Source organism: Drosophila bipectinata, chromosome 3L (genome assembly GCF_030179905.1).
Source record: "Drosophila bipectinata strain 14024-0381.07 chromosome 3L, DbipHiC1v2, whole genome shotgun sequence".
Classification (NCBI taxonomy): domain Eukaryota; kingdom Metazoa; phylum Arthropoda; class Insecta; order Diptera; family Drosophilidae; genus Drosophila; species Drosophila bipectinata.
In genome coordinates, this window is record NC_091738.1 from 26,575,645 (window position 1) to 26,601,518 (window position 25,874).

The 25,874-nt window shown below is 36.0% G+C and overlaps 1 protein-coding gene across 3 annotated transcripts in view; it reads right to left on the minus strand.

Moving 5' to 3' along the window:
• Positions 1-25,874, minus strand: part of Dbp80 (putative ATP-dependent RNA helicase Dbp80) — a 107,547-nt gene that overhangs the window by 21,725 nt on the left and 59,948 nt on the right. For all 3 annotated transcript variants that reach the window (XM_070280367.1, XM_043209667.2, XM_043209668.2), the window contains 2 exons: positions 17,691-17,792; positions 7,145-7,280 (listed from right to left, as the gene is read on the minus strand). In XM_070280367.1, the coding sequence (XP_070136468.1) occupies positions 7,145-7,280; positions 17,691-17,792 (238 nt within the window). The remainder of the gene's footprint in view (positions 1-7,144; positions 7,281-17,690; positions 17,793-25,874) is intronic.

Consider the following 25,874-nt stretch of genomic DNA (forward strand, 5'->3'; position numbering starts at 1 on the left):
TTTTTCGTAAAAATTGAGAAATAACTTTTATTTTGTAATTTTTTGCTTTTTTAGTTATAACCGTTACAGTCCCTGCTTTTAACAGATTACAAAGTGCGACAAAAAAAAAGAAAAATTGAAGGAACTTTTGAAGAGACCTAGTATGAATTGATCATTAGGTCGAGTATAGTATAAAACCGTGTTTGAAATTTTTCTAACACCCTCAAAATCTTGATTTATTTCGAAAAAACGTTTTTTCAGAACTTTTTTGCTCCTAAAAATTCCTAAGCGCGTAATTTTAAACCGATTTTAAAATTTTAGACGTTTTTTAATAGTTAAATGTTGTAGCTTTTGAAAAAAAATAAATCTTTACTTTATTTTAACAAAAAGAATACAATTTTTACGCAAGAAACTGACATTTTTGAATTTTTGTCGTGTTTTTCAAACTTTGACGCCATTTTTTCGGTACAATTTCTAAAAAATGATTTTTGATACATATCATTATTGTCTCGTTAATTCTGAATAAAACGAGACCAATTTCATAAAAAAATTATGAAAAATGTTGAAGCTATAACGCTTTTCCCAAAACAAGTCAGTCCAATTTTGCTAGCGTTCCGAAGTAATATTGTGCCCTTCCATTTCGCTTATTCCTTTCTTTTACACTTTTACTCCGGAGCGCTAGCAAGATTGGACTGACTTGTTTTGGGAAAAGCGTTATAACTTCAACAATTTCTACTAGGTCTCTTCAAAAGTTCCAAATCACTGTCGCACTGTGTTATTTATGTATGCATATGTGTATTTTTGGTTTTCACATTTATAAATTTTATTTCCTCGGTACTAGAAAATTATTATAATTGGTCGATAACAAAATGTAGTGGACTGTATGTACATATATTTTATTTTGAATTGCAATTTTCCAAATATTTAATTTCATGTTCAACCTTATGCTTGAACATCCTGTGAGGGGCCAAAAATGTGCCTTTGTTATATTTTAGTGTGTATTCAAAATGTAATTTGAAATATTTATGTTTTCTTCGATTTTAGTGGACTGTAATTTTTATATTCATTTTAATTTTTGTAATTACCTTCTACAAAAGGATACAGAAATTAGGTTCTTGTTTTTTACAAACTTTCTTCTTTTTTTTTAGTGTAAATAATTTTAGTTTTATTCTTTTTTAATACTTGGCATTGGGGATGGTAATGCTATATTCAACAATTGTCTTTTTGACTTTAGTTTTCTTAAATAGGATATAATCAATACAGTAATGATTATTATTACAAAAATAAGGAGCTATGACCTGACAAATGATGAAAATCGACATTTTTTTTATTCAAAATTCTATGCTTTTATATCTTCTGTTTGTTTGGCCAGGTGAGCTATTTTCAAAAGGTTTTAGAGGACTTCAAGCTAATTTTAGAATTACCCCTTTCAAATTGATTTTGCTATTTCGGTTTGGTTTGATTTTTATCTACTTCGTGTTGGCTATTTTTCTTGTTGTTTCTACTATTGAAAATAGATAATTTTTTATCTAACTCCTTCATACATGAATTAGGTAAATTATATAACCATTTGAAATTACGGAATTGAAATTTTTTATTATTATTTTTGTCCCTTTCTTCCTGAAATATTTTATGTTTCCCCAAAGGACACCACGATAAATTACAGATTTTGTATTTTGGTCGGACAACTTCAAATTCTTTTTTATTTTTAAACTCTTTTTTACCCTTGTATTTTTGTATCGAAGGTTCCACATATTTTCCTCTTTCTATCCTCCAATCTTGGATTGTATTTACCAAGACTGTAGAAATAATCGACTTTTTAATGGAATTAGATCTTGTGCGACCTGACACGATCCATCCGAAAATCGTTTTTTGTCCGAGAAGTAAACCTCTTTTTACTATTTTCGGCATAATAATTTGTGGATATAAATCTGCACCAATTATCAGATCAATTTGGCCAGGTTTATCGAAATTGGGATCGGCTAAATAATAGCCTTTCCAATCAAATTTATTTACATTTACATTATTTGTGGGAAGAGTTTGTTTTAAACTTGGTATAATAATTGCATTTGTGCTAAATTCTTTTGAATATTTACAATTTTTCTTGAATGTCAATTTTAGTTTGTGATTTGTAACACAGGAACCATTTGGTGATACTCCACTTATTTGTGTGGAAGATTTTATTTTCGGCAATTTTAATTTTTGAGCTGCCTTTTTAGAAATTAAAGTGCTTTGTGACCCATTGTCAATCAAAGCTCTGAATTTTTTAAATTCACCATCTTGACCTTTTATTTGGACATAAGCGGTGGCCAACAACACTTGTTCAGAGGTCATGCACGTATTCACTATTGCCTTGTTTATGTGAATCATGCTATGGTGATTATTTTGACAATACGAGCACACTAGCTCGCTTGTACATTTGATGTTTGAACTGTGCTTTAAACATAGGTAGCACCAGTTCCATTTTTTAACAACGTCCCTTCTTTCCTGTGGACTTAAAGCTTTAAATTTGTAACAATAAACTAATTGATGCCCGGGCATTTGGCACATCGGGCATGTTTGGTCACTTGTGTAAATATTTTTTATTATTTTTTTTGTTGGGAACTCATTTCCCACTGATGTCATCCTTTAAATTTTGAATTTCACTTGATTTTTTAACTTGGCCCTCATACTGTTTTAGAGCCTCAATATTTAATTTTTTTAAAATAATATGCGCAAAAATGCAATCTGATTCTTCTGTCAGATTTGCTTTTAGGCGCATTATATAAACTTATTCATTGATTGAATCAATTGTATTTTTAAGGTGCCTAATGAGTCCAAATTTATTTTTGGAAGCTCAATGAGGCGATTAAGCTGATCTGAGAATATTTTCCTATTATTCTCATATCGCTTGATGAGTCGTTCCCAGGCAGCATTGTAATTATTGCCTGAGCCCAGCAATAAATGGGAAACCACATTCCGTGCTTCCCCTTTTAGAGCACTTTTAAGGTAGCTTAGCTTCAAGGATGGACTTAAATCCGTTCTTGAATGAACCAGCTCCCTAAATAACTCATAAAAATGGTCCCAATCTTTGGAATTTCCAGAGAAATTGGGGACCTCAATTTTTGGTAGGCTAGGTAGTTCGTCCATTCTAGGGCAACCACCTTCTACCTTGTTAGTTTTCTCTTGGATTTTATTATCCATTAGCTCGATGTGTATTTCAACATCCTCTTTGAGCTCTATAATTTTGCTCATATATTTATTATTGAGCCCTTCAATATTTAGTAAATCGGACACTGTATCGATTTTACTAAGAAACATTCTTAATTTTTTAATTCTTATAGGAAAGGTTTCATTTTTCCTTTCCTGAATCTCCACATAAGTTATCTCGAGGTAATCCTCGAGGTTCTTTATAGCCCCCTCAAGCCTCAAAAAAAGCTCATCCTGGCCAATATATTTTTTAATTTTGTTGCTGGCGGACCTAATATTTGATAGCATGCTTTCGAAGTGATTTTTTAAGAAATAGTCATGCTCTACAGGACCGAGTTGAACCAAATGATTATAGTTCGTAAAGGCTTTTAGCTCCAAATTTTTTAATGCCTTCCTATCCTCTTCTGAATATGAATTTTTTGCGAGAAGCGCATCTATTTGCCGGGTGAGGCGCACCTGGTCTTCGATAATTGGAATTTTATCCTTAGTCGACATTATATGTTATTTTAAATTAAATTAAGTTCTAAAACACAATTTAAAAAATAAAAACGAAACTTGCGAGGACTATTTTCTAATTATTGCTGCTGATGTTGTGTTGCCGTTGCCGCTGCTGCTCCTGATGTTGTTGCTGTTGCCGCTGCTGCTCGTGATATTGTTGCTGTTGCCGCTGCTGCTCCTGATGGGTTGCCTTTCTCGATGTCGCAGTTACTATTGTTGTGTTACTATTGTTTTTGTATGTTTTTTGTGGACGTTTTTTAGTTTGATTTTTGTGGATGTTTTTTTTTTTAACTTTTTAACTTTAACGGTTGTTGGTGTTGGTTTGTTTATTTTTGGTGTATGTTTGTTGTTATTATTTTGGCGGATGTTGCTTGGGAGTTTTATTTTATTTTTTCCACACTCACTGTGTACAAAGTTTATACACTTTATATAAACAATTTTTTTTTTTGTAACTTTTAATTTCTCCGATGTAGGGCCTCGGATACGCCAACACAAATATATATAATTTTTATATAATTTTTTATTCCGAAGTTGTTCCGGGATATACACACACTTTTCGAAAAAAATTTTTGGCATTTATATTATTTTATACCCTGTGTTCCTTACCTCTTGGGGGGAAACAACAGGGGACTACGGTTTTTAAAGATTGAATCTATATATCTTTTGATCCGTTGAAGCCAGATCCAATATATATGTATATATATGATCTACACATCAATACCTTTCAGATGGCGGATGTTAATGTTCTTGAAATTAAATAATCAATCTTTATTTTCAATTTTTAAAATAAAAATTATCGAATAATTTTTATTTTCTAATTTATATAATAAAAATTGAAAATAAAAGTTATTGCGTAATTTTTATATACAAATTGATACTTAATAATTATTACTACATTTTTATTATTAAAAATAATTTTAATTATTAAAAATCAGTTTTTTTCGTAAAAATTGAGAAATAACTTTTATTTTGTAATTTTTTGCTTTTTTAGTTATAACCGTTACAGTCCCTGCTTTTAACAGATTACAAAGTGCGACAAAAAAAAAGAAAAATTGAAGGAACTTTTGAAGAGACCTAGTATGAATTAGGTCGAGTATAGTATAAAACCGTGTTTGAAATTTTTCTAACACCCTCAAAATCTTGATTTATTTCGAAAAAACGTTTTTTCAGAACTTTTTTGCTCCTAAAAATTCCTAAGCGCGTAATTTTAAACCGATTTTAAAATTTTAGACGTTTTTTAATAGTTAAATGTTGTAGCTTTTGAAAAAAAATAAATCTTTACTTTATTTTAACAAAAAGAATACAATTTTTACGCAAGAAACTGACATTTTTGAATTTTTGTCGTGTTTTTCAAACTTTGACGCCATTTTTTCGGTACAATTTCTAAAAAATGATTTTTGATACATATCATTATTGTCTCGTTAATTCTGAATAAAACGAGACCAATTTCATAAAAAAATTATGAAAAATGTTGAAGCTATAACGCTTTTCCCAAAACAAGTCAGTCCAATTTTGCTAGCGTTCCGAAGTAATATTGTGCCCTTCCATTTCGCTTATTCCTTTCTTTTACACTTTTACTCCGGAGCGCTAGCAAGATTGGACTGACTTGTTTTGGGAAAAGCGTTATAACTTCAACAATTTCTACTAGGTCTCTTCAAAAGTTCCAAATCACTGTCGCACTGTGTTATTTATGTATGCATATGTGTATTTTTGTTTTTGTATTAAATTTATAAATTTTATTTCTTTAGTATTAGAAAATTATTATAAATATAATTGTTCGATAATAAAGTGGACTGTAAAATATCTTTGTTTTCTTTGCCTATTTTTAATAACATTGGTCACTTAATTATACTAAATACAAAACTATTAAAATATATTTATCCATGTTTATATATTTTAAACACTTGGCATTGGAGTTTGTATTTAGGCGTCGCTTTACCACCGCTAATATATTGGAGTTGACATCCCCCAATATTGACATAGATAGCTTCCGAAACTGAAAACTTCCGAATTTTTTAACTGATGTTATTTACACAGTTAATCACTCACTCCTGCTGAGTAAGCTGAACTTTCTGGGATTTCGTACAGACCTTCTTCTGTGGAAATTCAGCTACTTAGATGGAAAAACAAAAGGGGTCTTTTTAAAAATGTACAATCCAGCTTGGTCCGTGCGGCTACGTCATCTGGGGTCCCTCAAGGAAGTTATCTTGGCCCGTTACTGTTTACTCTTTTTATTAACGACTTTCCCCTTGCTTTAATGAACTTTGTAGTTCTTATGTCTTCAATACAAATCCATCTTCTTCCAATGCAATCTTCAGTCCGATCTTTAAAACTTTGAAAACTGCTGTTTAGCAAATGTTTAATACTTAATGTCTTTTTATCGTTCCTGCCCTTTGCAGGCTACGCATTCATTCTTATGGGATTGACTTCGAGAAATTAACTCAGGTTAACTCAGGACGCCGAGATCGTCCTATTATACTATAAACTTAAATTTCCACAATGGTTAATAAGGCTAAAGAAGTCCTTCGTTTCATTAAAAGGGGATCAAAAGAATTTATCGACCCCTACATTACTAAAAGATTATTTATTTTTTTGGTTACCTTTTCAACTTAGCGTTACTCTTAACTGGGATGCAATTCTTCTACCTCCATCTTATAATTACATAATTATACATTTTAATCATACACATAATTAAAATTAACGAACGACTTGAAACTTTAGTTCTTTATTCCTTAGCCATTATAGTAAAATAGCCATTATAGTAGCCATACAAAAAATCCCCACCTGACAGAACTATTATCCTCAATCCAATCAACATTTCCCACTACCTAAATAAACTAACAGATAGTCCTTTTTTCAGTCAAAAATGGAACAAACCAAAATTCTTGGACATACTAGAATTCTACTTGATAAACAATTCACTCAAACCTAATCTTACTAATGTAAATATTGCATTATAAATCAATAACGCTTATATTTTTGAAATTCGTATGCACTTGCAGAGGGTATTTAAATTTTGAACAAAAGTGATTGACCGGAAACGCTATACTTTTTTTTTTAAGTTATGAGATTCTATGGGTTCCATTTTGGGATAAATAACCTAAAAAATTTTGTAAGGACTGTATCCTGCCGACTATACCTGCCATATAACTAAACGATCGAAAATAACATAATTTTGGTGTTTGGAAATTCGTACAGCTGTTGTACGAATGGTTTTGTCTACCAAACTTTATAGGGATAATACAAACCAATTTTTATTCTTAAACTAAAAGCTTCAGACTTTTTCTTTAACCTTTTTTTATACAATTTTTTTAATTTTAATTTTTTTAACCAAATGAGGAAAACCATAGGACGCACTAGTGCGTTGTCATAAATAACTTATGAATTTTGAATAGGAAGAAACACACATAAGTTTTCTTGTTCAATAGTATCGTCAATTTCATAATTTTTTTCTTAACCAATGATAATATGTACTCACGTGACAAAATATTATCGCCTGTCCAATGCTTATACACCCATAAATATTTTGAATTGCGTTGTATTTTCCATCTTCATTTTGGCATTTAACATAATATTGTTTTATGTTATCAAGCGATTCTTCCTCACGCATTAATCTAAAGGAAATACATAAGAGATATCAAAAATGAGAGAACGCCTATAGCCGAGTCTCCCGACTATATTATACCCTGTACTCATCTCTTACACCCCACATAAACTAACTTTTCAAAAACAACAACCACCAATTTTTAGTGGATGTTTTTATGCTTGTGGAAATAATAACTGGAGGAACTCAATAGGAAAGCAGCATAAAAAGTCGGTAACTCCTCTTACAATTTTAATTTCTAAAGGTACCATTACAGACTGTGCCAGATGACTTGGCATACTTTAAGAATATGCCACTCGAAATATTTAAGCGTCGATATTAATAATAATATTTTTAAGAGTAAGAGGGGATATTTCTATACAGTGATGGAAAAAATAATAGAAACGAATTTTCCCTTTGGGTTAAAATACGTATTTTTTATAGGAAACGTCGTATTGAGTGAAAATTTTTCTGTTTCTTTAATATATATAAATCTATCTTGCATACCAGAAAACACAAATCCATTTAGCTCTATTTATTTAGCTAAAAAATAAAACTAAAGTTTAATTTTATGTTTTTGACCCGGAAATAAAAATAGAAACGAAATGACTAATCCTTCTCTAAATTAACTAGTTTAGAAAAATGTACCATAAAATGTATTCAGCTTTAATATTTTGTGCCGTTACCATAGTTTTTCAAAACTGCAGCTCACCTACGAGGCATAGACTCCACCAGATTGGAGCATATTGCTCGCTAAATGGAGTACCTTTCTTTCTGGACTTTCTCCCACATTTGCTCCTTATTTTGGTTGAAACCCATTTAAACGTTTTTATAGATTGCCCCACAAATGCTCAATAGGGTTTAAATCGGGTGACTGAGCGGACCAATCCAAAACGTCGACTTTATTGCCCTGGAACCACTTTATCGCAAGCTTGGATGTGGGTTTGGGATTTTCCTCTTCGGCATATGGTAACATAACGTCCTTCAATATGTTTACATAGTCTGTGTTATACCTATTGCCTTGTACCCGATAAAGTGAACCAACACCTGAAGCAGAGAAACATCCTCATAGCATTATATTGCCGCCTCCTTGTTTGATTGTCTTTTTTGTGTATTTGGGATCGAATGCTGTGATGTTTGGGCATCTAACATGGGATCTACCATCAGATCCAACAAATCAATCTTTTTCTCATCGGACCAAAGGACGTTTTTCCAGTTCTGGCGGGTCTCTTGGTTTTTGGCAAAGCAGAGTTGCCTTTCGATATGTCTTTTGCTCATAAAAGGAACTCTCCTTGCTGAATGCGCATTCAAACCACGCTCAATCAGCAGTCTTTTGCAAATGGAATGACTCGTTAAGGATGCGTTCATATAGTTTTTAAGATCCTTCGAAGAAAGGAAAGGCTCCTATTTCAGTCTTTTGCAAATGGTATGACTCGTTAAGGATGCGTTCATATAGTTTTTAAGATCATTCGAAGAAAGGAAAGGCTCCTATTTCGACTTTCTAATAAGGGTCGTGTCAAATTTTGTGGAAGTTGCTCTCTTTCTGCCACGTTTTTCCTGTTTATCTGTATAGTAGATAGCAGAAAACAGCATTTTTTTTTAGCATTCCAATAGTTTGACAATTAGTCCCATGGATTGGACTTCTGCTTTTAATGTGAGAATAAGATTCCTCTCTACTGCGGTGCAATGTGCTCCACGACCCATTTTGAAGCTTTTAACAAAATTAAATGAAAAATTGTACAAAAAATTGCTATAATAACACTCTTTGTAATAAAAATATTCAAAACAATACCTTTTATTTTAATTTAAACGAACAATAACCACAGATTTTTACAAAATACGAACGCGTTTCTATTATTTTTTCCAACTCAAACACGAGGTCTTCTGACGAATTTCCATGAAAAACAAAAATTGCGGACGAAAAGCGTTCAAAAAGAAGATCGTGACCAAGTATCGTTATCCACGTTACTAACTCAGTGGATTTCATAAATATTTCTAAAGCCTAAACTTAAAAATAAAGCCTTTAAGTGAAATAGAAAGATTCGTTTCTATTTCAGTGAAACGAAACGTTTAAGTGAAAAAGAAAGATAAAACAGCGGGGGGCAAAACTCACACATGTTTAAAATTTGAGTGTATGCGTAGCAGAGAAAAATAATGAGAGCAGAGCATTCACTGAGCGAAAAAAAAGTAGTGTTTTATTTCATTTTTGGTTAATTCAAAAGTTGGAATGGTCACTAAAATATTATATTATTTATTGATACTATATGATACCCGGTACTTATCTCTTCAACTTACATACATTTTTAAAACTAACACTTAAAAAAATCTACTAGAAAAGCAGATTAATTCTATATTAAAAACAAGTCGTTAACTCCGAAACGGTCCCAGACTGTAAATTATCTCTTCACGAGATGGCCCATCAGTATGATATTAGCCTCATCTACACACATACATAGGTGACAGATGGTCACAGGGACATCAGGGAATGAATTCATTCCACAATGACGACTATTTCCGCAGCTGTAGGGACGAAGGAGAAAGAAACCGTTGAGCATCTTCTGGGATGCTCGTATTTCTTCTGGGTTGGTATTTTCACCACTCACTGGAGTCACTGAGACTCGTATATCTAGGTAATAAATTCCGAACCGACATCCCGGAGGAGTGAGAAATATATCCAAATAGATACAAAAATGCAGTCAAGCCTCAGGGTGAGAGATGAGCTAGACCTATAGTAATTTAAGGAGAGAAAGGAAGATACATATCACAGTAAATAGAACACAGTCCAATAGAATTCATAGCGATTTGAAGGTGTTTCCTTACAAAATTCAAATGGCACATATGATTAACCCAGCTTTTTATCCAAGACGCCTCAATTTTGCCAAATGGGCCAACGAAATGTCTGAAAACAAAAGTGGTGATTTTGACTGGCCCCCAACATCACCAGATTTGACGGCACCAGAATTTTATTTGTGGGGTTATTTGAAATCCAAGGTATACGCTAATAAGCCAAAAACCTCAAGTCAACTAAAAGACAACATTAGACGTGAAATAGCCGCCATATCGTCTAAAACATTGACCAAAGTCATGGAAAATGCTGAAAAAATAATGCATTCAGCTGTCAGAGCTAAAGGTGCCCATTTACGTGATATCATTTTTAATAATAATTTGTAAAAAATCTCCTTGGAGCAAAATAAATGATTTTTGGAATAAAAAAAAAAATTGTCCACTTTTTTTGTTTTTGTTTTAAGAATCAAGTGGGCCCACCCTGTATTTTTTAAAATGTGTTATATATCTACTAGACATCTGCATTAGTATCAAAAAACACACATTCAAATGTACAATGCTCAAAATGAGTTAAGTGAATTTGAAAGCAAAGCCAACCCGGTGTGAGAGATTTGATTCTCTTACGCTTACTCATTTGCACAAATAATAGGGAAAAGGAAACGAATTGAAAGAATTGAGAATGTTGAAAACAGAGACGTTTCATTTGAATGATTCGAGTTGCAAATGTAAATAGAAGGAAATAAAAACAAATTAAATGCAGTAATTTTTCTTCGAGTCCGAAAAGGTTTTATGTTTATGGTTTTTTAATTAATCTATTTCTAAATTTCCAATAATTTACAACTCATTTAAACTTGAATGCTAAAACATTATTTTGTCAATATTTTCCGAATTATTAGCTATTTGACAACGCTTTTCTGTAATTAAATTTCTTTCGTTTGAAAATGCAAAAAATATTTTGCAGCTTTTTTTGTGCATTAGCGGAAAAATTACTTATTCATATGCCACCAAGATATAGCATTAAAATCAATAGTGTATGCAACATTAATATTAAAGTATCCAGAAATTTCTTGATCCACCTTGTCTTGTATTGTCTTGGATATCAGTTACGATAACGGGTGTCTAATTCAAGTTCACATCAAAAACCCTTCAAAATGGCCTCTATTTTTGTATTTATATTGATACCTTTATAAAGAAAAAATTATAATTCTACTTGTAACATAAAGTAGTAGGCTTTTTTTTTTATTGGTTGTCCAAATTTTCGTCTTTGTTCTGGAGTTGTCAGAAAAATAATGTATCGAATTCCTATGAAACAACTCGAATGATTGAAGTATACAAGGCATTGTCAAAACTTTACTTTCACTTTTAGTTTCGTTCATTCTCTTTCGTTTAGTTGGACCTGTCAAATTATGAGAGGAACACAAACTTGTACTCATTCAATGACATTTCAATTCTAGCATTCCTTTCAATCCATTCTATTCTATTCGAAAGTATTCCTTGAGACGAATGTTATGAATGTAATCATGCATATGTCTAATATCTACCTTTATTGGATATTTTTGTTCCAAAATTGATATCAGGTATTTTGAGCGTGGTATTCATGATCATCCCAGGCATTTATACTTTTCAAAAGAAATTTTTCTTATATTAGTTGTTTTTACTGTATTTACCGTGTCATCTTTGAACAATAGAAGAAAGCTTACTTCGGGAGGAGCCGTTGGATATAGTATAGTTGGACGACCAAAATTGGTATTTTCACCAAATTTCCGATCGTTCCGATATGGCCGCTATAAGATATATTATATATTAAGATTTAGTAGTTCGGATTAACTGACCCAAAATAGAACGAAGTTCCAACTTTCTGTCTTTAAAAAACACGAAAGTTGGGTCATTTCTGATCGTTCAGTTATATGGCAGTTATAGGATAATTGGTACGTCATATTATTTTGGCAAAAATAGCATTTATACAAAATACGAACTACCATATCATTAGCTCATATCAACTCAGAAAGTGATCCTCATCAAGAATATATATACTTTATAGGGTCGAAAATGTCTCCTTCAATGCGTAGCACACTTTTTTATAAAAGAAATATGAAGGAAAAAAGGAATATAAGCACTAACCATACAGCATATAGACACCCCATTTTATACAACGAAAATGGACGCAAATTTCTTGCGACAGTCCCAAGCAGGCTCCAGAGCGAGCTCTTACTCTCTTTCTTACGCTCATCGTTCGTTCATCTTTCGCTCATATTCTCATTGAATCCTTTCTGTTTCTCAGTCTCCGACAGGAGCGCAAAGAAGAAGGTTGGTCTGCGCTTGGATTGATCTTTGTATGTATGCGTGTCACACATTCACATACACGGGTGTATGTGTGTGCGTGCGATTTCGTTTCGAAACTCAACTATCAGTACAAAAAGAATTTTCTGCTCTTAAATTAGTTGCAACTGATTTGAGATGCAATCTTTCTGCAGAAAAAAATTATGTTTGTAAAATTAAATACTTAAAAAAATCAACTAATTAAGGGCGCTCCCCATTCTCGGTTTCAAAAAATCGATTTTTTTTTAAATTTAATTCGAACTTATAACTATTCAAGAATATTCCTTTAAAATTTCAAGTGAAAGTTTCAAAAACTCTTGAAGATATAGCCGATTTATGGTGGAAGCGTCAGGCGACGGCGAGAACCGTCTCAAAACTTTAAACGCGTTTTTCTCGAAACAGTGTTTTTACGACTGGCGCATGAGGTTACTCAAAGTCTATTAATCCAATCGGTTCCAAATTTTAATACGTTATTTTCTACATATATAGCTCTGGTATGAACTAGGATAAATCAAATCGGTGAAGATCGTCTTTACTTTTCAACTCAATTTGTGGCTTAAAAAAAGGAAATTGAAAAAAAAAAAATTTCAAAGGCCCGCCATTTTGTTAATTTTTATGCGAAATTAATAATCCTAGTTCATACCAGAGCCAAATATGTTTTCTTTCTATTCCCCTTGGAATTTTTGGTTTCAAATGTTCCAGTGAGAAGAAATCACATGCGCCGCCGAAAAGAAAGGCTTTTTTTTAATCACAAAAAACAAAAAAAAATATGTGAAATGTTTTTCTTCCTTTTTATGTTCTCAAATAAATGTATGCAAAGTTACAACCCTAAAAAATAATTGAAAATTGGATGAATCCCCTTAAAGGATGAATGTGTATTTATTATTAGGTAATAAGGGTTTTTTCAATGGGTTTTGCTTAGCGTTATCTCTAGATTCTATTTTCAAAAATAGAATCTTCAAAAACAGGAAATTTGGGTCATTTCCGATCGTTTAACTCAGAAAGTGAGTGAGTCAGGATTCCTGATCAAGAATAAATAAAATTATTAATTTTACTTATTTATTTTAGTCGTATTACACACCAAATAAAAGGTATTCGCCGAATATATATTTCTGCTTATTAATGCAGTAGCTTTCGTCGCTTAAAACATATTTCGATTTAAAATATCAAACAAAAACACAAGACAAAATTTTTATTTTTAATTTTGTTTGTCTTGTCAAAATGATATATTCCCAAAAAAGACCAAAAGAAACATAAATATCATCTTAGCGTGGCCCCAGTTTGCAGTGGAACCCGCTGTAAAAATAAAAATGATCCTGCCTTGATGGCCTTTATTGCCGCGTTAGACAGCCCTAAAAATTGATTGTAGACATATTTTCTTTGTGGACACTTTTTGCTTATAGATTTTGTCCAGGATGGCCAGGTCCCGGCGGATGCTTTCATAGCGAACATACCATGGTAAAGCAGTGATAGTTCTCAAGATTTTGCGCGCTGTATGATGTCTATGAGGCTGCTGCTGCGTTTTTTCTCACAGCCTTATCTCCAGATTGGCTTTCGGACTGAATTGTAGAGTAGGATCTTGTAGTTCAGGCACGGTGGCGATCGTGAGTTTGTGATTCAGTGGAGGCTGCTAGATTAGTATTGCAAGCTTTCACTATTATTTTATTATGCGTTAAGAAGCTTTTTTCAAACAATTTAGACAAACAAGATAGATAGGCTTATTTGCATTGTACGATGACGGTGATGTGTGGTCTTTTCCAGCATTTGTTATGATTATGATAATGGATTTCTTCCACCTTTTTGGGTAACAGCAAAGATTACGGATCCGATTGAAATTTACAGTTTCTCGGGAGTTCGACCAACTTCTTTGGGGCCTGTAGGTCACCAACGGTATCCGGTATCCCTTACGATTTTTTCGATTTCGTTCTGGCTCAGTTGGTAGCAAGAGGTATGAACACAAAGCAGAATTAGGATGGAAGACACTTTGGAGATATATGGTGATGTTAGGCTGAAGTTCGGTTATTGCTGGGCTTTGAAGAAGCGTTAAAAACACAGGCGAGTGGTCTGATGATAAGTCGGAGACCGTTTTGGCACTTAATAGATTGCGAGGTATGTTTTTGTCTCCGCAAATCAATAAGGTCTACGAGCTTACGTGGGTCTGTTGGCCGGTAAGGGGCATCCAAGGGGAAGTCCAGTTTAGTCCAGTTAATTTCCCATATTTATAATTTATTATTTTTTTTTTTTTTTAACATTTTTTTTTACAATCTATCCTCAGTTAAGGACAATAATTAAATTTTTTAAGTTAACCTTGACAATAGGAGTTTGATAAATACAAGCTATGAATCTTAAAAGTTAATTTAGTAAATCCAGTGGATGCTTCCTCTTCCGTCTTCTGATGGTGGTGCTGCTGCTGTCCAGCAAATTGGTGGCACATGTGTTTGGATGTCGGGTTAGTCTGCCCTGGTATTTAGCGGCGAATTTTCTAACTTCAGCGCTGACTGTAGGGATGCCCAGTTGAGCATGAATAGTCAAATTGTCGTGGTAAGGATGAGCCCCAGACAGCGTCCTGAGAGCTCTGTTCTGTGCCAGCTGAATGACTTTCATATTGCTTGGACTCGCTGTGCCCCACAGCTTCACTATTGACTTATATACTAGTAGTTTTACCCTCAGCTTCAGGGTTGACTTAAGTCCAATCAACCAGTAAAGCCGCCGCAGCTTTTCTTGTACTTGCTTTCGTTTGCGCAGTAGATGGGTCCTCCATGTTAGACGCCTATCCAACGTCATTCGCAAGTATTTAGGGGTTGAGTTAGGTGGTATGGCAGTGCCTCCAATGCTAATCTGTGGACAGTCGCCTCTCTTCAAGGTAAATGTAGTTTGGGCGGACTTATCATGATTAATTGCATTGTTCCATCTTTGAAGCCACGGGTCAAGGGCATCGAGCTGACGCTGGAGACAGTCAGAGGCATCCTGTGGCAAGCTTGCCGAACTACCCTGCGGTAGTACCCTGCGGTACTACCCTGCGGTACACCTGCCTTAATGGGCCTATAATCTGACCTTGCGTCTCCACATCTAACCCTAAATGACCTGTCATTAAGGTATGACTTGAGGAAGGCGTAATGCTTATGGGGTACGCTCCTTTTTATTTTCATTAGTAGTCCTGGATGCCAGACCCTGTCAAATGCCTTCTTGACGTCAAGGAAAACTGCGCAACAATATTTCTTCTCCTCCAGGCTGTTTAGAATCTTTTGTAGAATACTGTGGCATTGCTCCGGGGTGGCGTGACAACGCCTGAAACCAAATTGATGGTCTGGAATCAAACCAGCCTCGTCTAATACAGTCTGAAATCTGCGCAGAAATACTCTCTCAAGTAACTTTTATAGTACTGATAATAATTTATAATATTTATAATTGCATTGTAAAATTTACTTCCTTGGGAGTCACTAGACGTGATCCAATGGGTATGTTTAGCGATGATTTCTCCAGCGGATATAAATCGAACCTCAAGTGAATTTTGTAAGTCCATAAATAGTTCTTCCGAGATTGAGAAGCGAGGAGGGCAGTAAGCGGAAGCGATGTAACTACAGTCTTCCATTCCGTAAGTTATATCGATGCGGCCTGCAAGATGTTGGTTGCAAACGTTTGGTAAAAATTATGTTAGATGCGTTCTCTGACTCCGGTTCCGATGTGGGCTTAGCCATACGGTTGATTTGTGCGGTAGATTGTGCTGCCTCATATTATACCCTTGCAGAGGGTATTATAATTTTGTCCAAAAGTGTGCAACGCAGTGAAGGAGACATCTCCGACCCTATAAAGTATATATATTCTTGATCAGGATCACCTCCTGAGTTGATATGAGCATGTCCGTCTGTCCGTCTGTCTGTCTGTCTGTTTCTACGCCAGTCAGAAACAAACCTATATTTTTCACTCAAATTTAATCAGGTTATTAACCGACCGTACTGACAGATTTTTAAAAATAAGACTTTACTTTTGGATTTGTTGATTGTGTTGATTAACCATTTTTTCCTCTTGTTTTTTTTTACCTTTTGGATTTTTTCAGCGAGCTAAAGCTGCGGTCCCCTTACTGCGGTCCTCCACCTTTAGTTTTCTTGTACAGCAGACAAATTAGTAATTTTTTCCAAAAGGGGGTTTTGTCAGAGTTAGCTCAGTTTTTGGACCTACTGGGATTTTTTAGCCCGGTTATTCCCTTAAGAAAAATTACGCAGGAATGGTGGCGACCAAAGTAAGACTGGGATCAAGAGTTAGTACCGGCGGTTCACGCGGCTCAATGGTAAATACTTGCGCGCTTTCTCATGATAGTCTCCTTCGTAGTCCCTTTAAACGAGAAGTTCGTGACTTTATGCCTGTGCAGGTTTGTGGGCGCTTCGACAGTAGCTTATGGTAAGGTTCATCACTCTTTTTGCTACCAAAATTAAGGTAGCGCTAGCAGCAGCCTTATCGATACCACGATTGAAAAGCTGCGAGCTAAAGCTGCGGTCCCCTTTTAATATAAGTGGAAATGGAAATGGAAAAATAAAAAAATTGCTTTCCCAAAAAGCATATAAAAAATTGTTGGAAAACTTACATGGCAAATGGGCTAGCCGCTGCAGTTTCCAAGACAAAGGATTTGTGAAAAATAGAGCAAAGGTCAACCGTGCGTATAAAGTTTTTTTCGCAAGAATCACTACTCCTGCAATTGTCAAGAGGTCAATGGCCTTTAGAGTGCGTAATGGGTCAAGAAAATCTTTTAGAGCAGCGGACTGTAAGGTCAGTCCGAATAACCACATTAGACGTATTTGCAGATCCGGTAGGTAATTAAAAATTTCCAAGAGATTTCCAAATGTTAAACCGAGCATTTCCATATATTCATAGATGACGCCATCCTTGAAGGAAAGACGCGGTCTTAAGCGAGTTCAAACATTCTCCGCAAACGAAAGAAAAGTAAGTATACTGCCGAGCTCTAGTATTGTATTGACAGCATTGTTTAAATATTTTCATCGATGTAGTATGTTGTTATATGAAAGCACACTGCAATTAAAATAACGATTCTGAAGACTAGATTGGCTTTTTTTTAAGGGTGGAGGTGGAAACGGGTAGGAGTTGCGAAATCAAACTTAATGGCAGCTAAAGAATAAATTTGACCGATCCCGGTCCTTGAAGTGGATAGCTGAGAGACTAGTGCAGCAAGACCAACGAACATGCTTATTTCGAATGAAACGCAATACCACTAATTCTGACGATTTTTTGAGAAGTTGTACACTCTTATATTCTTTTGATGTGGAACAATACCTTAATATCGAGAAACAATACCAATACCAATGAATAATAACTTCATACATACCTTATTATAGTTGGTTCCGTTACTATAAGACGGGCAAAATCCATCACTTCTTTATCATATGTTGCAGAGAAAAATAGCATTTGGCATTGGGCATTTAACATTCTGAAATTAAAATTATATATTTGATGAAATTAACTGAAATACCCCAACATTTGCAATTAGTTTAGGCTAATAATATGTACCTAGTTAGTCCCATAACCGCGGTACTTAAACCAAATATCCTCATCGTGCTGCTCCTCTAGACGATCCACCAGTCAAATCAATCAATCAATAAACGCCCAATATCTCTATACCAACACACAACACACAACAAAACTACCAACCGCAAACTCTATGGTTCTCTGCAAGTTGCTCCTTAAACGTGCCCCCAGCAGAATCTTAATAGTAATTTCCTATGATTTTCAGAGCTGGAACCCGCTGGAACGAGCGGGCTAACTTATGTAACTTAGTTATGCTTAATTGCTGTCACATTATAATTTTTTTTATAAATAAAAAATTGCAAACTGTTTGTTATAGTCTTACGATATTTCAGTTCAATTTTCAGAAGGATCGGTCAAAATGGACACAAGAAAACGTAAACTTAGTGAAGTCGTCTCAGTGGATATCCCTGTACCAACGAAGCAAGAAATTCGGTTTGCTATTATTTTTGGATTTCGGCGTGAAGCCTGTGGAAATATTTAGTGAGTGCCAAACAGGATTTGGAGTGCATCCGCCATCCCTTGTGACTGTTTAAAAGTGGTTCCGAAGATTTCACTCAGGACATTTTTCTGTGGAGGACGAATATCGAGAAGGCCGTCCAAAATCTACAACTACCGATGTAAATGTAGCGCTGGTGAAGTCTAAAATTAACGAAGATACAAGATTGACCCAGTAAATGAGTGCTGAAGAACTGGGCTCGAATGCCATGGCTTTATCACGAATATTAAAAAATGATCTTGGATACACGATAAATCTGCTCGATGGATCCCTTAAATTTTAATTGAAGCTCAAAAAGGGGCACATGTGCGTTTTGCTCAATATTTTCTTGAAAAATTCAAAAGTGGCAAGTGTTCCACTTTTCAGAAAATTGTGACAGGTGATGAAGCCTGGTTTTACAAGTACGATCCTGAAACCAAACAACAAAGCATGGTAAGGAGCTGAGAAGGTGCGAATCCATCCGTTAAAGCAAAGAAACAAAAGTCAGCAACAAAAGTAATGATGTCAATTTACTGCACCAGAGAGATGTTGTATAGTTTATAGGTACCAAAATAACAATTTCCGTTAAATCACAATAATCACAATCCGATGTTTGCGATATATATCAGGTTTTAACTGCAAGGGTGTATCAAATTCGGCTCCGCCCGAAGTTAGCTTCCTTTCTCTTGATTTGACTGAAATTTCTTACCCCCAAGCCATTTTTTTAAGTTTGGAAATAAATACGTTTTCAAAACGAAAACGAAAACCGAAAGTGAAAACCGGAGCATGCCTGTATATTCGATTTTATTCATGTAGACAACAATGCAAAAGTGAATGCGCCAAAAGTCCAGCCAAAATTACCAGTGTTGATAAAACCGAATGAAACTTTCACAGTAATCAGCTGATAAAAAACACAAATGGAATAAAATATTAACGAATTTTTAACAAATTTTTTTTCATTGTTAGGCCAATTTTTTTTCCTCGTAACCTCGATAAACATTGTGGCGCCCCCGGATGGACTTGTGCAAATATTAAAAAATTGTTTAAATAAAAAAAAGGTAACAGTGACATAGTGTTATTACACAAAAAATTTGCCCACGACTGTGTGTTAAGGGCGGACATCTGAGTAGAATTTAGAAAAAATCTAAAATTTTTTTTTCGCTTAAAAAATTCTTTAGGGTCTTAAAAATAACATATCAAAAGATAGAGTCCGGCAAAAGTGTCGAAATTTTCCATTCTGCGGCGATGCCTCACAAGTATATCCTAAGTACTTAAAACATTAAACGCGTTTTTATCGAAACCGCTTTTTTGAGTTGGCCGAACACATAACTCGAACAACTCTTAACCTATCGATCTAAAATGACAGTATACTCAGAATACTTATGTCTATCGACACACGTAGGATTTTTTTTGTATATTGTTTTCTTTTTTTTATCAAAAATTTTGTTTCGTTTTTTGTCCGTGAAAATTGAAAATTTTTTTCAATCACTCACCATTTAACTAACCAAACTTGATTTTTTGTTCTACATCAAAAATTAAGGACGTTAGGTGTTCAGCCATGGAATCCCTTTAAAAAAATAGGGCCTACGATTAAAAGCTGCAGAGCCGCAATTTTGTTTTCGATTTATTAAAAAAAAATTTTATTTTGTTCTTTAAATATAATATAATAAAACCTCATTTAGAAATTTTCGATTGGCTGTTCATTTGGACAAAAAAAATTCCAAAAATTCATTTTTTTTCGTCTGTTATTCAGATGTCCCCATTTAAGTGAAAAATACATTTAAATAAATTAGCCCCTTCGTGAAATCAAGGGTCCAGGATCATCCTATCATCACCATCGAAAGCCCCATGTCCTGCACCTGCATCACTCCAAGAGGAAAGTGGCCGCAGGACTGAAGGATCGTAAGGCAGAACCGCAGGTATTTGTGCAAAAAATTTAAAGTCGAGAAGACAAATTTAGTACAAGTCTTGTGCTGAAATATTGCACCCCCCTTTCAATTCTTTGCACATACGTAACGCGCTATCCTACAAATTGGTTGGGTATACTCCTTTTTCAGTGTCATTGGCAACCAACTATTTTGATACTCAGTGTCTGGACTGTCAACATTACTCGACTATTAATTAATAAATTAATTATTTTCTCGTTTATCGCCATAATTATTTAAATATTATTTAATAAACAACTAAAATAAAATATATTTTATTTTATCAAACAAAATTATTATTTTTTTTTTATTTTCAAAATTGAAAAATAAGTTTTAATTTCAATTTTTATAATAAAGATTTAATCATAATTTTTATTTTTAATTTTTATTGAAAAAATTGAAAAATAATTCTTCCTAATTATTATTATAAAAATTGAAAATAAAAGTTATATTTCATTTTTTTTCATAAAAATCATCCAGTGTTGCCATAATTTTTTCCCAAAAAAACGCTAGATTAGCAAAATAAAAACCCGAAAACCCCAAAAATCCTTTCAAAACAGCTAAAAAAAACACTAGATTTTTAAAGTCATTTTATTCCAAGTTTTTGGTTTTATAATAATTATTTCGTCTATATTAACTGCCTCTTCAACATACTGATTCTTAGATGTTCCGGATACATTCTTTATAATTTGGGTACATTTTGTACGGTGCAGCTTTATTTTTGTTGCTGTGCTGTTATCATCAGTATGTTTTGCCACAAAAAGACAAAGAGCAGCTTCTTGCTCTAACGTTTTTGTAGGAATTGCACGAATTGTATTTTATTAGTTTGTGAAAAGCCGCTCATACAACTAAAGTGCTTTTTAGTAGCAGAATGTGCTCGCAAACCGCTTAACTTTGCGGCTACACCGCACTTGCAGTAGCTGCAGTAAGCCCGTGTCAAATCAGTAAGATCTTTACGCAGCCACTGCTTAAATTAGCTGTACTGGAGTCACGCATCGCGAAGTTTTTATTTATAGGATTTATCTTTCGACATCACAAGCACTTTAAACCACTATTTTTCGCTTTAAAGTTCACACACCACATGACAAGAGTTGTATGAATTCATGTCGATATATTAAGTGTTGTAAAAGCTTAAAAAAATGCAAATGTATGAAGATATAATTTGATATAATAAAAAACGCTTAAAAACTCGAAAACTCGATCTGAAATAAAGCTAAATTAGCGTCTTCCCGCTGTTTTACATTTTTTCCCGCAAGCGCAGTTTAAGGGGTTATATACCTTTTTGAGCGAAAAAATTGAGGGAACTTTAGATTTTTATTTCGTATGTGTAGCAATTATTTTATGACACTGAAGTTATTTTTTATTGAAAGTACATGTTTTTATCGAAACAATAAGCGTTTGTTCTTAAAAAATGTAAACAATTTACAAAGTTATGGCAATTCTCTCGGAACCCTTTTTTTTATAGCGGCTTGCGATGACCAAGATAGAAGTCCAGCAAGTCAACCAAAATCAAAAAACCAAAAATTTTTTATTAGTATAATATTATATCCAGTTCGTGAACGATTATTTTCAAGAATATTTGGTTTTTTCTGCATACAGTAAACATTTTTCCAAAAAATTGATGTTTTCAGTTCTTAAAATTTTATTAAAAAATTTTTATCTGCGAAATCAAAATGGACGCAGAAAAACTGAATCGTTCACGAACACGGCACAATCATTACGAATAATTTTAAAAAAAATTGAAGAAGATCGATCAAATAGTTTTTGTGTAATCGTGGTCACGGCGAAGGCACTTTTGGAAAAACACGACTTTGAGATAATCGCATTCAAAGTAGCTTGACGCTGTCCGCAGCCGTGACGAACCGCGCCTCAAAACGCTGTTTTCCTATCGAACTATTATTCGGATCTCCATGAAACTTTGGGAAAATATTCTGTAGGGGATATACTTTAGGATTCAGAAAAAAAAAAATTTTTTCGTTTTTTTGAAGAAAAAAAAGGTATATAACCCCTTAAAAAACCTCAAATCTGGGGGAAAACCCAAAGACGGCATCCCTGATATCTGGTATGAAACTAGTATGTCATTAGCAAACCACTTAATATTTCAATTTTAACTATAGAAACCGAAATAAAAGTTTATTGTGTTTGTCGGGTCAAGCAGCAAGCAACTAATTTAAAGACAACAATTAATTAGTAACTGATGTTTTGCTGGTCGCAAGCCGATTCTCTTTCGGCCGCTCGGCTTTGCTACTTCGGCGTTTATAGTTAGCGAGCATCCGCTTAGCCTATTCTGCAAGGTTGGCGCCACTCTCGTTCGTCTTCTTACTGCGCTCGCATCCTAAATTGGATTTCAAATATTGTACATAAATCCTAATTTCATATGCGGCCTGAATAAAGTTTATAACGTTGAAATGAATTAAATTCTGAGTTTTTATTTACGGCATCGAAAACTCTCGATGACCAAACATTGGTGAACCCCGACGTAATCGTTAATATATTTATATACACATAAACAAATTACTAAAACAAAAACAAAACAATTTTGTAAACAGTGTTATGTGAAATTATCATTATCAAATTATCATACGTGTCTAATAAGTTTATTTACAATAATAAACAAATTATAATATATTATTATATTATACATACATACAGGCATAAACATAAACGTTAGTTCACAAGCACACATACATATTTACGATCCACAACGCAAGTGCATTCGCCCGCGCATAGACTTCATACAAACATACGATCCACAACGCAAGTGCATTCGCCCGCGCATAGACTTCTAGCTTCATATATATATACATTCCACAATTCCGCTACGGTTCTGAGCGCACAGTGGGACAGATCGTGTTCGCCGCGAGCAAATAAAATTATTTCGGTTGTTCGGAACTCAATATAATAAATCATGAACTCCAGCGGCGCCGTCACAGGAGCACCCACTCCAACCCGGAGTGCAATTTTAAAGTGCAAGGCCCAGGGTATTCTCCAGGACTTACAGAGGATCCAAGGAGCTCTTCAGCCTATTTCCAAGGTGGATGGTGCCATGCTACACGTCCGACATGGTCAGATAGCCACCATGTTCAGCGACTTCAAGGCCATCCACGGGGAGCTTGAGGATTTGGACATTTTGCAGATCAGCAGTGACCTTCGATGGACTGTTTCGGAGCTCGTAGCAACGATGCAGGCGAAAATTGAGCACGAGACGACCCTTCGCTCATCTCGAATTGCTGCCCACTCCACCCTTGCCAACGGAATGTCCACCATGCAGGCTGACCCAGGGTTAGGTCAAAGTTTTCAAGTGCTGCCTCCTTTGCCGCTCCCTACGTTCAGCGGTGGATACTCGGAATGGGCTGAATTTTACTCGATCTTCTCTACCATAGTCGGCAGCAATCCTCGTATTAGTAAGGTGGAAAAGTTGCAAAGGTTGCGATCTTGCCTTCGGGAGTCCGCTTTCGAAGCAGTTCGTTCCTTGGAAGTCTCCGACGAGAACTATGATGTTGCGCTGAATTTATTGGAGAAACGATTTAATAACCGTCGCTTAATATTTCAGGCACACGTGAACGAGATTCTGGGCCTCAGTCTGTTGGAAAGTGGCTCAATAGCAGCACTTCGAAGTCTTTCGGACAAATTTAATGCCCATATGCGAGCCTTAAAGAATTTGGGTACTTCAGTTCAGATCGCCAGCTGCATCATCGTCCAAGTTCTGCTTCAAAGGTTGGACCCAGCTACCCAGGCCAAGTGGGAGGAGAGTCAAAACTCCTCAGGTTCAGACGCCATCCCTACTTGGGAGTCGATGGCCGAATTTTTGGAGCAGCGGCGTAGGACGCTGGAGGCTATGGACGTGGCCATGGCTGCATACGCCCCGGACGCTCATGTGGGAAGGCGTCGAGGTGCAAATAATGGTAGATCATCCTTTATTGTTACTAATTCGCTTCCCTCTACCTGTGCTCTATGCGGTGGATGGTCTCATATAATGTCTGCATGCCCCCGATTTCTATCAATGCCCCCTGAGATTCGCCTTGGTGAGGCCAGGCGACTCGGTCTTTGTCGGAAGTGTCTGCAAACGGGCCATCACATGCGTGAGTGCCTCGCTGCTAGTTGTCGCAGTTGTGGAAGGAGGCATCACAGCCTGCTGCATTTCCTGGAGCCGCCGGCATCTAGCGGCCAGCCTTTGGTTGGTCCTCCCACGTCAGCCATAGCCGAGGTCGCCGAGCCTGCAGCCTCTTCGCCGTCCACTGCTAATGCACTAGTTGCTCAAGGTCACAGCGGCGATATATCGTTGCTTGCTACAGCGAACATTTTTGTTCGTAGTCGCGCTGGATCCCTTGTTCCATGCCGAGCTTTGTTGGATTCTGGATCTCAGGTGCACGTGATCACTTCCCGGCTGGCAAGTCAGCTGCAGCTCCGGAGGTACAAATCATTCATGGCGGTGTCTGGTATTGGAGATACCGGCTTTGCGACAGATGGATTCTCTGTTGATGTTCTCCTACGTTCCCACTGTTCCGAGTACTCGGCCCTGGTTAACGCCGTCATCGCCGCCAATATCACGGACCTGCAGCCTAGCTTCAGTTTGGATGTCTCCAGCTGGAATATTCCTGGCAATCTTTCTTTGGCTGATCCTGAATTTTTCCGCCCACAGCGCATTGACCTTCTTATCGGAGCCAGTCTGTTTTATGAGCTGTTGTGTGTTGGGCAAATTAAGCTCTCAGCCGGCCTGCCATTGCTGCAGAAAACTCAACTTGGATGGGTCGTGTGTGGAGGCGGTTCACATGTCCAGAGAAGATCACTCGTTTCCACTGCCCACAAGGATGTTCCGGAGAGCGCAACAATGCTGGATGATCAGCTGGATTCTTTGCTCCGCCGGTTTTGGGAAATCGAAGACTGCTCCGAGCCTATTGTGAAGCGGACGAAGGAAGAGCTAGATTGCGATGCGCATTTCGTGCAACATGTTGCTCGGCTGGATTCCGGCGCTTACGCGGTGCGGCTTCCGTTAAAATGCGGCTCTAAGCTGCTGGGAGAGTCGTACCCCCAAGCCGTTCGACGATTTCTTTCCCTCGAAAGGAAGCTCTGTCGCCGTCCTCAATTAAAGGAGCAATATGCTGCCTTCATAAAGGAGTATTTGGAGTTGGGTCACATGTCTCCAGTCCCTTCTGATGCGAGCGTCACTGGTCAATACTTTCTTGACCAGTGGAACAGCGGTGTAGGACGCTGGAGGCTATGGACGTGGCCATGGCTGCATACGCAGATCATCGTTTATTGTTACTAATTCTCTTCCCTCTACCTGTGCTCTATGCGGTGGATGGTCCCATATAATGTCTGCATGCCCCCGATTTCTATCAATGCCCCCTGAGATTCGCTCACCAAGGCCAGGCGACTCGGTCTTTGTCGGAAGTGTCTGCAAACGGGCCATCATATGCATGAGTGCCTCGCTGCTAGTTGTCGCAGTTGTGGACGGAGGCATCACAGCCTGCTGCATTTTCTGGAGCCGCAGGCATTTAGCGGCCAGCCTTTGGTTGGTCCTCCCACGTCAGCCATAGCCGAGGTCGCCGAGCCTGCAGCCTCTTCGCCGTCCACTGCTAAT